Source organism: Antedon mediterranea, chromosome 6 (assembly GCF_964355755.1).
Source record: "Antedon mediterranea chromosome 6, ecAntMedi1.1, whole genome shotgun sequence".
In the NCBI taxonomy this organism is placed as follows: domain Eukaryota; kingdom Metazoa; phylum Echinodermata; class Crinoidea; order Comatulida; family Antedonidae; genus Antedon; species Antedon mediterranea.
Window position 1 is genome coordinate 7,848,876 of NC_092675.1, and position 14,323 is coordinate 7,863,198.

The 14,323-nt window shown below is 31.8% G+C and overlaps 1 protein-coding gene across 1 annotated transcript; it reads left to right on the forward strand.

Moving 5' to 3' along the window:
• The first annotated feature begins 85 nt into the window (after positions 1-85).
• On the forward strand, positions 86-14,254 carry LOC140051202 (CD5 antigen-like). The gene is made up of 6 exons (XM_072096339.1): positions 86-551; positions 2,275-2,604; positions 4,291-4,611; positions 5,872-6,201; positions 8,679-8,792; positions 10,738-14,254. Exons 1-6 carry the CDS (start codon positions 488-490, stop codon positions 11,097-11,099), a joined length of 1,521 nt encoding a protein of 506 aa, XP_071952440.1. The 5' UTR covers positions 86-487; the 3' UTR covers positions 11,100-14,254.
• Positions 14,255-14,323: the final 69 nt, after the last annotated feature.

Sequence of the window (14,323 nt, forward strand, 5' to 3'; positions counted from 1 at the left end):
ATGTGTTTTGTATGGTCCAAAGAACTATTTCATATTAAAAGCCTTTCTTGCAATTAGTTTGATTAAAAAAATTCCTATGGACTAACAAGGGTATATATAAGTTAGTCTTCTCATGATAAAAAACATGAAACTAAAATGGCACAATATCGCTGCAAGTGTGAACTAAGCTTTACTTTTGCGTGCCGATATCAATTGTAGAATGAGGTTTCACATCAGCAGTGTCTCTAATTTTCTTTTATCTTTTCTCCCAATTGGCTATTTATGTGTACCAAAGATATTCACATGCACTTTGTAAACAAATTGTCGCACCGAAACATCCCTTTTAATACTACGGTCACAATTAGTATGTTTGGCGGTGATTGCCTTCCATAATACTAGTAGAAATGATACATGTGGACTGTAGAGGGTGGCATACAATAATAAACGAAACTTCATACATTTCTATTCTATAGAGTTTTCTCTCCCCTTCAGGACAGAGGAATCCGTTATGTTTTGGATACTTTCTCTTGTTTTTGTTGCAATAAATTGTTATGGTGTTAATACTCAATTTGGTATGTTGATACTGTATTTAGCCTCAGCCTAGATTAGGCTTATTAGCAAATGCTAAATTAGCCTAGGCGGCCTGCTCTCTATCTACTCTAGAGACTAGGCCTAACTAGGCCTAGCCCAGGCTTAGGCCTAGCTCTATAGTGGACAGGCCTACTAGGCCCTCTAGCTAGTAGGATGCTTTAGAGTGCTGTATGTAGCTACCAATGATATGTAATACTAGTCGAAGGCTGGATGGCAATCTTTTAATGTTATCGCAGTTCAAAAGTGATTCTCCATGGAGAGGGAACCAACGAACAAGATGGCGGCTGCAATTGACCAATCAGATAGATATGCCCTACGCTACGCAGTATCCAATGCTACGCCTGTATCTGTATGCGACTCGTACAAACACCTTTCTAGGTTTTCGTTGCACGCAGGGCGGGGTCTGATGTGCAGCAGTTATTTTAAATAGTGGGCAGTGGATATCAGGTCGTTAATGTTTATTTGTTCAAGTTCGGATTTGAAGAAGGTCTTGGTATTTGGAGCATCGCGGAAAGGCAAATTGTTCCATTCAGGGATCGTTTTGGGATATAATGAGTGGCGATAACAGTCTTTGTTAGCAGGAATAAAATCGTAAACGAGGGGGTCAGTCTGTCTTGTCTTTATCCCTCTTGTAGATGCTTTGCAATAATTCTGGATATTGTTCGGTAGAATATGTGTTATAATTTATGTGGTCTTAATGTATTATATTACATATTATTTTTTATATTAAATTTTAAATTTACGGCCGCCATCTTGTTGGTTCCCCTCTTGTTGCAATCACTTTTCAGTCTAGAGTGCGGCCTCTAGCCTTCGGCTTTACCTCACTGGTAGCTACATAGCTAGGCCCTAGTGATATTAGATAAAAGATAGGCTTTTTTTTTTGATAATAGGGATAACGTTGATTTGGAAGGAACCCAACACATTTAGGACCAAAATTTGGAAATCTTATTTTAATTGTCAAAATAATATAATTTTATCTACTGTATATTATAATTATTATATTACTAATTGAATTACTATCACCTATAATCATGCCGATTATGGCCGATATTTTTGGACCACTACTATTAAAAGGTTGCTCATCATCTTCCTAGCTCCTATATAGCTATACTCAGAACCTCATTTGGGTATAGTTGTAGATGGGTTGGTCACATCCGGTCACATTTATGTAGTGTGGGCTTCCTAATTTTTCTTTTAAAACATGTTTCATATTATTACGTTACAATACATACTACTTTAATAAGCCTAGTAGTAGTGTACCATACACATACCATTCATATTCAAACAAATGGACGATGAGAACCACGGTCTAAAACATCATTGTTAATAATAATAGCTGTTCATGTTTGGTATATTTTGCACAGAGATATTAATAATAACGTGTTATAAGCATAGGCCTATGCTTCAATAATTTCCCAAGTTCTTTGTTATTTAATAATAATTGTTATTTTTTATTGTTATTGTCATATTTCATCATAATAAGGAAATAGAAGATGTTATCATTGAATTTGGAAACATTACCAGATTAATATTTGGGAACATGTACTGCAAAAATCAAGATCGGGCACATACAGTAGTAACATTTTGTCTCAATTATCATTTTGATTAGACGTTATACCTGTTTTTAAGTAGTCTTGTCAAATCTTGTGGTCGTCAGCAATTCATAATAATAATAAATAATTATGTACTTTTTGACTTTTTTAGATTTTGAGGTAAAGTTTAACAACGGTCAAGCACCTGGAAAGCATTATGGAACGGTAGAAATATACTACAACAGAAACTGGTGGTTGATCGCCTCAGCTAATTGGACGTTATCAAACTCTTTAGTCGTCTGCAAATCTTTAGGTTATTCCGATGTACATGCCTACGCCCCTGTCAACCGTGTAGACAATTCACGCATGTTAACGGCACGCTCTTTTATTTGCACTGGCAAGGAAAGTGGTCTACAGTATTGCAAACAATTTGACTTCCCTTCATCTGCATTTGATAACATTGGTGAAAAGATTGTAAAAATAACATGTAAAGGACTAGAAGGTACAGTATGTTAGTGTTCCTAATTAAAGGCTTTGTTGAAGCTTAATAATAATAATCATGGCCACCAGTGTATCATGATGAATTTGTTTTAAATTTATATCCAGGTATTTTACTATATAATTAAAGGACAACTTACCATATATTTACAACGTATTAAGGATGCACGCGCTCGCTGTACAGCTGTCACTGTAAATTGCTGTGAAATCACGGGTGCATTGCAAAATCTACTTAATGAGTCCAGATAAGCAAAAGAAAAAAAAAATCAACATTTATATTTTTTTACGACTTATTTACAAAGAAATGTTTGCGATTTGCCAGACTTTGCCAGAAAACTCATGATGTAAATTTTGCGATGCACCTGTGACGTCGTTAAAATATGGTCCTCGGTCAAGTTGTCTTTTAAAATACAAAAGTATATTGTTTTTTGTCTATGTTATTTCTTATTTTAAATTCCATTATTGTTTAATTCTAAAAAGGATAAACTAAACGCCGGTCGGACACCAACCCGGTATTTTTTAACAATCTTTCGAGATAACAAATAAAACAAGATTTATGTAGTTAAACTTAATTTAAAAATATTTACTTTAGAAATATGTTTAAAGACACCTTTCCTTCGTTTTTTAGATCTATTTTAAGATCACAAACTATATTTAATATAAAAATAATACTATATGGTCCTATTGCGATAACTTTTTTTGTCTTTAAATGGTTAAAAATGTGAAAAATAAGTCGATTCTAATAATTATAGCGGCCCGCTATAAATCCCAAAATGCATTGCGCGCGGATTGATATTTCTGTTTTTCTTCTGTAATTCACCCACTTTTCGATCGATCGTGAGGCCAAAACAAATGGAAACTCCTAACTTTTCAGCGAAAATACCGGGTTTTGCCCAATTTGTATCAACGTAGTCTGGCAAAAATAGAAAGAAAATTAATGCAGCAACTATACGACGTCAGGCTAGGTATATAGCTAGCGTACGATGTTCGTTCGTTACCGATGTTTACCAGCTAGGCCTACAAAACTAGCTAGGCTAGGCTAGGCCTAATTAAAGACCGTTCACGAGAGGTCAGTCGCCGCGAGCTACCTAGGTACTGTAGTGCATTGTTTCTCACTTTTTATCATAATTTACCATAAAACGTACATTTAAGACAAGGAATGACCTGGTTTAATGTTTTTAAAGTAGTATTATTTTTACAAAACGTCACAAATTGTAGGGAAGGTGTCTTTAAGATTATCCGGAAGGATAAATAAATGTTATTTTTAATTAAATTGAAAAAATAAAAGTAAAAAGTATTATGCCATGTACAGTATGTAAAATTAAATTAAAAAACTTGAAGTAAACCATATATAGTAATAATTAGTATCATTCAGTTAAAGTTATTATGTATGTGTCCAATTTGTACAAACAAGCAAAAATTGTCTGAAATAACCCATGTGAGTTTTATGCGATGCGCACACGGTGTGTCCAGTGGGTGCAATTGTTTTTTAAAGTTTTAATTATCAATTCAATTGGAATCTCTTAATTTAGAATTGTCTAGTGTGAATTAGCACTGGATTATTTGATTTTTAATTATTTACAATGACTTTAATGACACAAGTTTCACAAGCACACAAGTTTCAGACAAGATCCAGAAACTGATCAATGCAATAATATAAATCCTTTTTTTTTTCTTCTCTATTTATCAGAAAGTCATGTTAGATTGGTTGGGGGCTTGACTGCAAAAGAAGGCAGAGCCGAAGTGTATCACAATGGGGAGTGGGGTACAATCTGCAATAGCGGAATGGTGTTGTCGGATGCAACGGCACTCTGTCGTACTGTCGGCTACGATACCAAATTGGCAAATTATGGTCTATCAAGACGTTTGCGTAAAGCAACAGGACGGATCTGGATTGATAATTTACGTTGCGATGGTTCAGAGTCGAAAATAAATGAATGCTCACAAGTGTCGTGGAATGGAAGTGATTCCTGCAATCACAATGATGATGTATACATGTACTGTTATTCAGGTACATAATTTATTAACGACATTTCATATTTAGGTACATAATACTATAGGGAAATTTTGATTTGCAAAGATGTGGGACCTATACATTGGTCATCAACTGGACCTAAAATCTGGCAAAACTGTGTCAAAGAATGCAATAACATATTAAAGATGTATTGTCCCTTTGTCAAATTCCTAAAAAAAAAAAAAAAGATTTCGAAAAAAAGTGGGTCATTTTGAAGTATCATAATAGTTATTAATTTTCACCAAAAATGAGTCGAAAAAAAAATCATTTAACTGAAATACAGACGTTTTTTGGTTCAAAAAATAACTTTGACTTCCAGTCAAAGTTTTCTATCAAAACATATCTCATAATGCAACACGCTTATTTGGCTACTCTGTATGCATAATCATAAAACTTCCTCACAATCTGTGTGAAAACACCTTCTCATCCGTGACGAGTTGTAAACAATTCTAATTAGCATCATGCATAATGTATACTCATGGTTTGAAATCTTTGTTTACTTTCGCTCGGGACGATTATCCAGACGAAATGTAATCAAATTAATTTAGCTGTTAATTACGTAAAATTGTTGTTTTTGGCTCGAATTTTTAATATTACTTTGATATGGCCAATTTAAATTTAGAATATTTTGACCTTCATTTTTTTGTGTTTCAAGGGACAATACATCTTTAAATGATCCTCATATGCAAAATTGCTAGATAATTTATATTATAAAAATTAAATAATTAATTTAAATAAAAAATTGCTTTAACTGTCAAAGAATCAAAGTGCGGAAGCATATCACATTGCAAATTTAAAGGCTTCCTCATAGTCAGATCCTTCAAACTTAATCTGTAGCTGAAATTTAAAACAAAAAAAATGTGATTGTAAAACTGATCTATGTACTTACACTTCATCCAAGTGCTTTTTTCTTTTATGGGAATGAACATTCACAAATGAATGAAACTGACCTACCTTGACCTAAGCTGTCCACGCCGTCTGGGAGACTTGTGATGGCTTCTGTTTCACGACCTCTTGCCAGATCCTCCTATCTTGTGACATTCTACAGTAGTTGCACTTGTTAGGGATCCTTGGTTTCTTGAATGAAACTACCTTTACTGAATTCTACTTTCTCTTGTTTTTCCACTTTCTTTTTGTTTATAGAATAATTATGGCATTCCGTCTTATGTTGAACAAATAAAGGGTACATTTGTAGTTTGAAAAGTAGGTATTGCTTACTGTGAAAGCCTCATAAGAGACCATATATTCTTTCTACAGATAATGATATCCGATTGCAGTCAAATAATGTACATTCTGGGATAGTTGAATTTTACCATTCTGAAGTTTGGGGTTACACTTGTGAATCCAACTACTACTATTCATCGTACAGCACGTATGTACATGTAGATGCAACTGTTGCCTGCCGTTCACTTGGTTTTACGAACCCAATTGTTGGCGAGTACACTACCAGAAACTCAACCAGTAAGATTTGGCTTGATTATATAAGCTGTGACGGACATGAAAACAGTCTTATTGAGTGTGAACATGATGATTGGACTGGATCGTCTTGCTCAAATGTATGGGTTGTTGTCTGTATGCAGTCAGTAGGTATGTACAGTTTTAGTTACTGAAAAAAAAACTGTGGAGATATAATAAAATAGCACAAAGGCTTTTGGCAATTAAAATACGACATCGAGAGTACCCGGGCACAGATCGACCAAAGCACCACCCTAATTGTAGTAACCTGCAGCCCAACATAATATGGAAAGCACGTTTTTGAACACACTTAATGGCGTACTCCTAGTGGCATAATGGCTATGAGCGCTCACTGCCTAAATTCAGGGGCCTAGCCTATTCAGGCCTACTGTAGGCTAGACCTAGTAGTACTAGCTTGGCTGAAAGGCAAAACTTCGACAGACAATTGGAACTCATTAGGCTAATTACGATTCCACGTCTTGTAGAGGTGTTCCCATTAATTAATCAAATTCCTACAAATGATCTAAATCTAATTTAAATGCCTTTTTGATCTAAATTAGTACATATATCTCTCCAGAAATATACTTCCATCGCGAAAAACCAGTCATAATATTCAAATCACTGCGAAAGTACAAAATAGGTTGTTGTATTTCAAAAGCTATAGTATAAAACAAAATATTTTACAAACGCGAAAAGATTTTTTTTTTCGTACGTGAAAAAAATTACTATTAAACGAACATGCGTACTATTCCACGCCATGTGACCCACATTCGTCCAATCAAATGACAGGAATTTATATAGGTGTTATATAAAACCGTTAATTTTGTCATTTTATTTTTTTTTCGGGTTTTTTTTCTATGGAAGTGATTGCATCTATATATAAATTTACGTAAGGGCAAAATTCGGTAAATCGCGCCTTACTTCTTGAATTTTCACTCGATGGTATGTAAAGTTGGTTCGTACTTTCGGTACTGATTTTAACCGCCTGATGTAACCCTGTTTACTAATTAAATTGAGTTAGATAATTAGTTATTGACGATTAAAACGAATTTAGGTTCAACGATTTGCCCCAAATAGGGGTGTTTTCCGATCGTGGTATACACTGTCTAATGGATGTCCGTCTTGAAAAATACCCGCCAAAAAAATGCGAGGAGGCTTCGCATTTTTCTATCTCCTCCTACGATAATTGTTTTTAATAGCTGAAAACCGGTTGAACAGCTAGAGTACACCATCATAATGTTGAAGACAGGCCGATTTCTTTTAAAAAATACTATTTTGATAGATTTAATATACGATTATACAAATGTATTGATTTGCGATGAATGGAACATCCCAATCTCTCAGTCTGCCAGAGTTTGGTTTAACACAAGTACTGTAGGTAAATTTATGAGCCCTTGGTTTAACACATACGGTAGGTAAATATATGGGCCCTTTGAGAATAAACTTGCAATAGGTTCGGAAAATGTTAAAAACCAATTTATATTATTTGAATCGGTAAACAGTTTCCATTTATTATACATTGATAATGAAACATGAAATATTCCTATTTATGTCCCTCGAGGTTCATTACAATTTATATTTAGTAGTCCCACGGACTTCATCTTAGCCACTCCCCCGAGTGCTAAGGCCAAATTTATGATACCCTACTTTCTATGTAAGTTTAGTTACAGTTAGTTCTTGACGATAATACAACGAATTTAGGTTACACCCTTCGGCCGCGAAAACGTTTCTGTACAAATATGATACCGATTGGCTTTATTTCATTCAACAGCGACCATAATCTCGCCAATTACAGGATAGATAAACTATTTTATTATTGATGTGCTTATAAATTAAGACTCATGTAAACAGCTTGATTACATCATTTTACAGACAAACGAAACTTTTTTAAACCTACTGTTTCAATAACTGAGTATAATACTGTATACGTTTTCATAAGTAAGTGCATATACATTTTCGTGTTTTCATTGACGAGATTGTAATAGTAACTTCAGTAACTATTACAGTACTTATTTATTATACGACACAAGACAATTGTATCTGACAGGTACGTACATTATTCTAAAAAATAAGTCTAGATAGATCCCTTAGGCGTCATAAATCACAGGCCAACAAATCAGTACTCATGACAGAAATTCGACCCAGTTTGGTTCACACAAATGTTTACAGGAATTTCAACCACCACAACCGATGATTTGCCCTAAATATTTAGGTAGACTACAGTTTAATTTTTCACTGAATAGTAGCTTGAATTTCCGATTTCCATTTCGCAGAATGTCTAGGTCTATTTATTTAGTTTGGTTCTTATAATATATAAATACAATCAACTTTATTACTGCGGTTCCATCACCACCACCACGTGCCGCCCAATTCCCCGGTACATACATTTCCATTTCTCCCTAATTTCTTTAGTCCACATAAATTAATTGTCCTTTATGGAATCCAGTATTGGTTTTGTTGTCTCTATTCTATTCTACTGTATTCGAGAACCATCTGTGAGCACCCCTAGATGGTACGCGAGCGAAGCGAGCGTGCCATCTAGTCTTTAAGAATTAACTTTAAAAACACCGGACATATTTTCTTTTTATTAAAAAAAATTGTTTTTGCAGTTAATGAAACTGATGAGCAAAAGAGCTATATATGTCGAAAAAAATGTCTCAATGGTCATTGTAGATATGGTGATGATTGTATCTGTTATGGATCATGGTATGGTGATTGGTGTGGTATGTGTACTATTCACATTTTATTTCAAAATATTGTACATGCTTCTTTATGATTTTTTTTAAAATGGTTTAATCTTGGTTGTTAAGGCTTTACTGTATTCTTTTTTATTTATGGAATGTGCATACAAAATTATGTAATAATAATAATAATAATAATAAGCAATGATAATGATAATAAGCAATGATAATGATAACAAGCAATGATAATGATAACAAGCAATGATAATAAGCAATGATAATGATAATAAGCAATGATAATGATAATAAGCAATGATAATGATAATAAGCAATGATAATGATAATAAGCAATGATAATGATAACAAGCAATGATAATGATAACAAGCAATGATAATAAGCAATGATAATGATAACAAGCAATGATAATGATAATAAGCAATGATAATGGTAATAAGCAATGATAATGATAATAAGCAATGATAATGATAATAAGCAATGATAATGATAACAAGCAATGATAATGATAACAAGCAATGATAATGATAATAAGCAATGATAATGATAATAAGCAATGATAATGATAAAAAGTAATAATAATGATAACAAGCAATGATAATGATAACAAGCAATGATAATAAGCAATGATAATGATAATAAGCAATGATAATGATAATAAGCAATGATAATGATAATAAGCAATGATAATGATAATAAGCAATGATAATGATAAAAAGTAATAATAATGATAACAAGCAATGATAATGATAATAAGCAATGATAATGATAATAAGCAATGATAATGATAACAAGCAATGATAATGATAATAAGCAATGATAATGATAATAAGTAATGATAATGATAATAAGCAATGATAATGATAATAAGTAATGATAATGATAATAAGCAATGATAATGATAACAAGCAATAATAATGATAATAAGCAATGATAATGATAATAAGTAATGGTAATGATAATAAGCAATGATAATGATAATAAGTAATGATAATGATAATAAGCAATGATAATGATAATAAGTAATGATAATGATAATAAGCAATGATAATGATAACAAGCAATGATAATGATAATAAGCAATGATAATGATAATAAGTAATGATAATGATAATAAGCAATGATAATGATAATAAGTAATGATAATGATAATAAGCAATAATGATAATAAGCAATGATAATGATAACAAGCAATGATAATGATAATAAGCAATGATAATAAGCAATGATAATGATAATAAGCAATGATAATAAGCAATGATAATGATAATAAGCAATGATAATAAGCAATGATAATGATAATAAGCAATGATAATGATAATAAGCAATGATAATAAGCAATGATAATGTTAACAAGCAATGATAATAAGCAATGATAATGATAACAAGCAATGATAATGATAATAAGCAATGATAATAAGCAATGATAATGATAATAAGCAATGATAATAAGCAATGATAATGATAATAAGCAATGATAATAAGCAATGATAATGATAATAAGCAATGATAATGATAATAAGCAATGATAATAAGCAATAATGATAATAAGCAATGATAATAAGCAATGATAATGATAATAAGCAATGATAATGATAATAAGCAATGATAACACTCAATTTAATATATTACAAATATTCAATAAGTCGCATTCACATTTATTTCGAGAAAAATATAAGCAATTTACAATTTAGATACAAAAAGTCAAACTAAAATAAAGCTCTGTCTACACTATCAAACTTTATGTGACAAAAAATGTGATGTGCCCATATATGGACATGATAATGTCTTATCACTACCATATTTGGGTATATCACTGCCATATTTAGGCACATCACACTTTTTTTTTGTCAAAATAGTTTGATAGTGTAGACAGAGCTTAAGACCTGTTCCAGGGATCAAAGTAGACAAAATATGTATTTTTACTGTTTATCACAAATACGAAAGTGTAATTATTTTAATGTATTTCAGAGTATTCTGATTATACTTACCCTGATGATGATGACGATAACAAGAAAGTAGGTCTCATAGTTGGATTAGTAAGTGGAAGCATTTTAGTTATAGTGTTTGTTGTTCTTCTATCTGTATACCGTTGCCCCAGAAAGAATCGTACAGATCAACCAGTAGTAGCTTACAGTGCGAATCAAGTGAATTTGATTCCTGTAGTTCAGATTGGACCTCCTGGATCACATATGCCTATCATTCAACCATTCAGTCAGGCACCAGGAGCAGTAGCTGGAGCACAGGCAATGATGGTTCAGGACTCTAATGAAAAAGTTCCCCTTGATGGTAGTGGTGTGCAGCCTGATGAGCCACCTCCTTACAATGCGTAACCTACTAGTATTTTATCGCTTACAATTCTCGTATTTTGCAATACATGCGCCAGCCAATGTCAATATATATCGCTTCAGGCTTATTTTTCTATAGCAGCATAGCCGTCTTTTTTTTCGTTTATTTATACTGTAGTAGTTTATACATGGGTCAAAATCTCTGAGCTGGTATTATTCGTTTTAATATTAAATATATTTAATAGTTACTTAAAGACCCCTTCCCTGCAATTTTGGACGTTTTTTGGAAAATAATACATATATATCACTTTAAAAACATTAAACCATGTCATTTCTTGTCTTAAATGTACGTTTTATGGTAAATTATGATAAAAAGTGAGAAACAATGCACTACCTAAGTAGCTCGCGGCGATCGACCTCTCGTGGACGGTCTTAGGCCTAGCCTAGCTAGGCTTAGTTTTGTAGGCCTAGCTGGTAAACATCGGTAACGTACGAACATCGTACGCGAGCTATATACCTGCTGCATTAATTTTCTTTCTATTTTTGCCAGACTCCGTTGATACAAATTGGGGAAAACCCGGTATTTTCGCTGAAAAGTTAGGAGTCTTTCATTTGTTTTGGCCTCACGATCGATCGAAAAGTGGGCGAATTACAGGTGAAAAACAAAAATATCAATCCGCGCGCAATGCATTTTGGGATTTATAGCGGGCCGCTATAATTATTAGAATCGACTTATTTTTCACATTTTTAACCGTTTAAAGACGAAAAAAGTTATCGCAATAGGACCATATAGTATTATTTTTACATTAAATATAGTTTGTGATCTTAAATTAGATTTAAAAAACGTAGGGAATGGGGCTTTAATTGAATGTTCTTTTAATCTAAGGAATGGAGCGAATGGAGATTTAAAGATGTATTGTCCCCCTGGAAAAAAAATTGTTGTTGTTGAATATGCAATTTTAATGTTACTTTATAGTTATTCACTTTACAAAAAATTGGATTGAAAAAATAAACATTTACCTTAAAAAAATAAAATTTAAAGCAAAAAAATATTCAAATTTTTGGTTAAATTTAACCATTTATTTTGTTTTTTTTTTAAATGTGAAAACATCATTTGTTTGCATTTTTTTCTACAAAAGTGCTGAACTTTATTAAAACTACAAAATAACATATTCAAAGTCTGATTTTATTGATCTTCATTTTTTATGTTTTTGGGGACAATACATCTTTAAGAGAGAACAAAATGTAAATATATTTGCTTATGTTATTTTGTAAAATGATTTTAGCAAAATTAATGACTTTAACAAATCAATAAAACGTAGAGTATTTTTCTGGAATCATTTTTGAGGCATGATCATGTGCCATTTACATCCCACTAGAACTTAACCACATCAAGATACAAAGACACCAAAAGCACACACCAGTGCAATTTGTAGCACACCTGAAATTTTCAAAAGACAAGGCTTATAAAGCTTAATTTGGGAAGCCTTTATTAATTCCCTGGTTTCATCACTAGTAATAAACTAGTAATCTAATTTGTTTTATAGTCTCAGACTTTCTTTGTATATTATATAAATTTTAACTGATTAATTAAAACATTCCAATTTTAATTTAGTTCTTATTTTAATAATACTATTATTATTACAATGGTAGTAAATAATAATTATAACAATGTTAGTGTTTTCTTTTGTATAGCAAAGATAACAACTAAATATTTACACTGTAACGAACTCCTCTCACGTATGTTTCCGAGCGGTTGAAAATACTTTAGGAACTCCCTTGTGACATAAAAGTATACACACAAAATCCACAAAGTTGTAAAATAACTCAAATCAAAGCTTTAATTTCAATCAACTTCAACTTTCAACAATCCAGTAAGCACTTTAAACAACAGCTTCACATTAACTTTACAATAATATCCAACCTCTAATCCAACAACCTTCTTCAAAATAAATGCTTCAATAAAAAATCCTTCTCCCTCTTACAATTGTCATACTTCCCCTTATATACAATATGTTCATAACCTTCTAGATCATTCCTTTTTATACTTCTTCTTATTCTAGTGATTACAGTTTCTATTAATAGCATACTGGAATGTTCTTGATTGTTCTTATTAATTATACATGGTTTCTTAAATCAAAACATCTTATTCTAGAATGTTCATGTAAATACTATTACTCTATATGTTAGGGAATGGTAATTTATTACAATACACATTATTTTATATAGTTGTTTTCGTTGAATGCATATTTAAGATTTATATACAAGATTTTTTCTAGTGAAGGAAGGACATAATAAGGAACACAAGGTGAACAAAAGAGGGAGCCCCTTAAAAAAGGGTTGCTATGTACAGTATGTGTATTGTTTAAAATTCCAGAAATGTTTGGTGACTTGCCATTTACTAAGATAATTCAATAGTTATTAAGTTAAAAATTATTAAGGTTTTTATAGTGCTCATATTAATGTTTAGTATACAGTTTTTAGTATTTTGTGAATGATGAAACTGCAGGGTACTGACTATTTTGGGGCAATTACGATATAGTCAACTTTCTCAAAACTGCACACCCCTTGTGTTGGCCCTTTCAGAATGGTATTTTAAACAATAAGAAAGAACCATTCTGATTTCAATGTTGGCTACATATTAAGATTTTAAAGAGGTTGAAGCCAACATTTGTACATATCTTGTTAAAGTTACTTACCTTTTCTTAACTTGTAATCTTTAACCCGAGTTTTACATACAGATTATGATCAATCAAATTATAACGTAATCATGTCTTGTTCTATTGGATGATCCTAACAGTGTGGAACCTCTACAGTATTTCACACAGATTATATTACTGTATATTATTTTACTATATTCTTTATATAATATTTATATATTTAACCACATTCTGTGTGCATTATTATAATTTATAAAGCTTTATGTTATTGTATATTAAAACTTTAAATACAACGAATACAACGTTGTTGGTTTATTTTAAAATTTTGTTTGTATTTTTTATTATTTCGTTTTTTAACATTACAAATATTGAGAGCATAATAATGAAGAAATAATGTCTTCAGACTCAGTAAAACCAATAAAAAATGAAAATATTTTATTGATAAGGGCACTAGAAGGCACCTCTAATGTAAAAATAACTCGAACTGTATATTTTAACTATGGCTCTTAGCAAATTTGTATAAGGCCAATTTACACAGATGAGCGGTAACGGTAATAAAAAGTATAGAATCTATCTTGGAGCCTGTTCGGACAGAACACATTTACACGT

Coding starts and splice junctions, on each gene's coding strand:
- LOC140051202 (XM_072096339.1), top strand. CDS start 488: ATGTTTTGGATACTTTCTCTTGTTTTTGTTGCAATAAATTGTTATGGT. Junction 2,605..4,290: donor AACATGTAAAGGACTAGAAG/GTACAGTATGTT, acceptor TCTATTTATCAG/AAAGTCATGTTAGATTGGTT. Junction 8,793..10,737: donor ATGGTATGGTGATTGGTGTG/GTATGTGTACTA, acceptor AATGTATTTCAG/AGTATTCTGATTATACTTAC.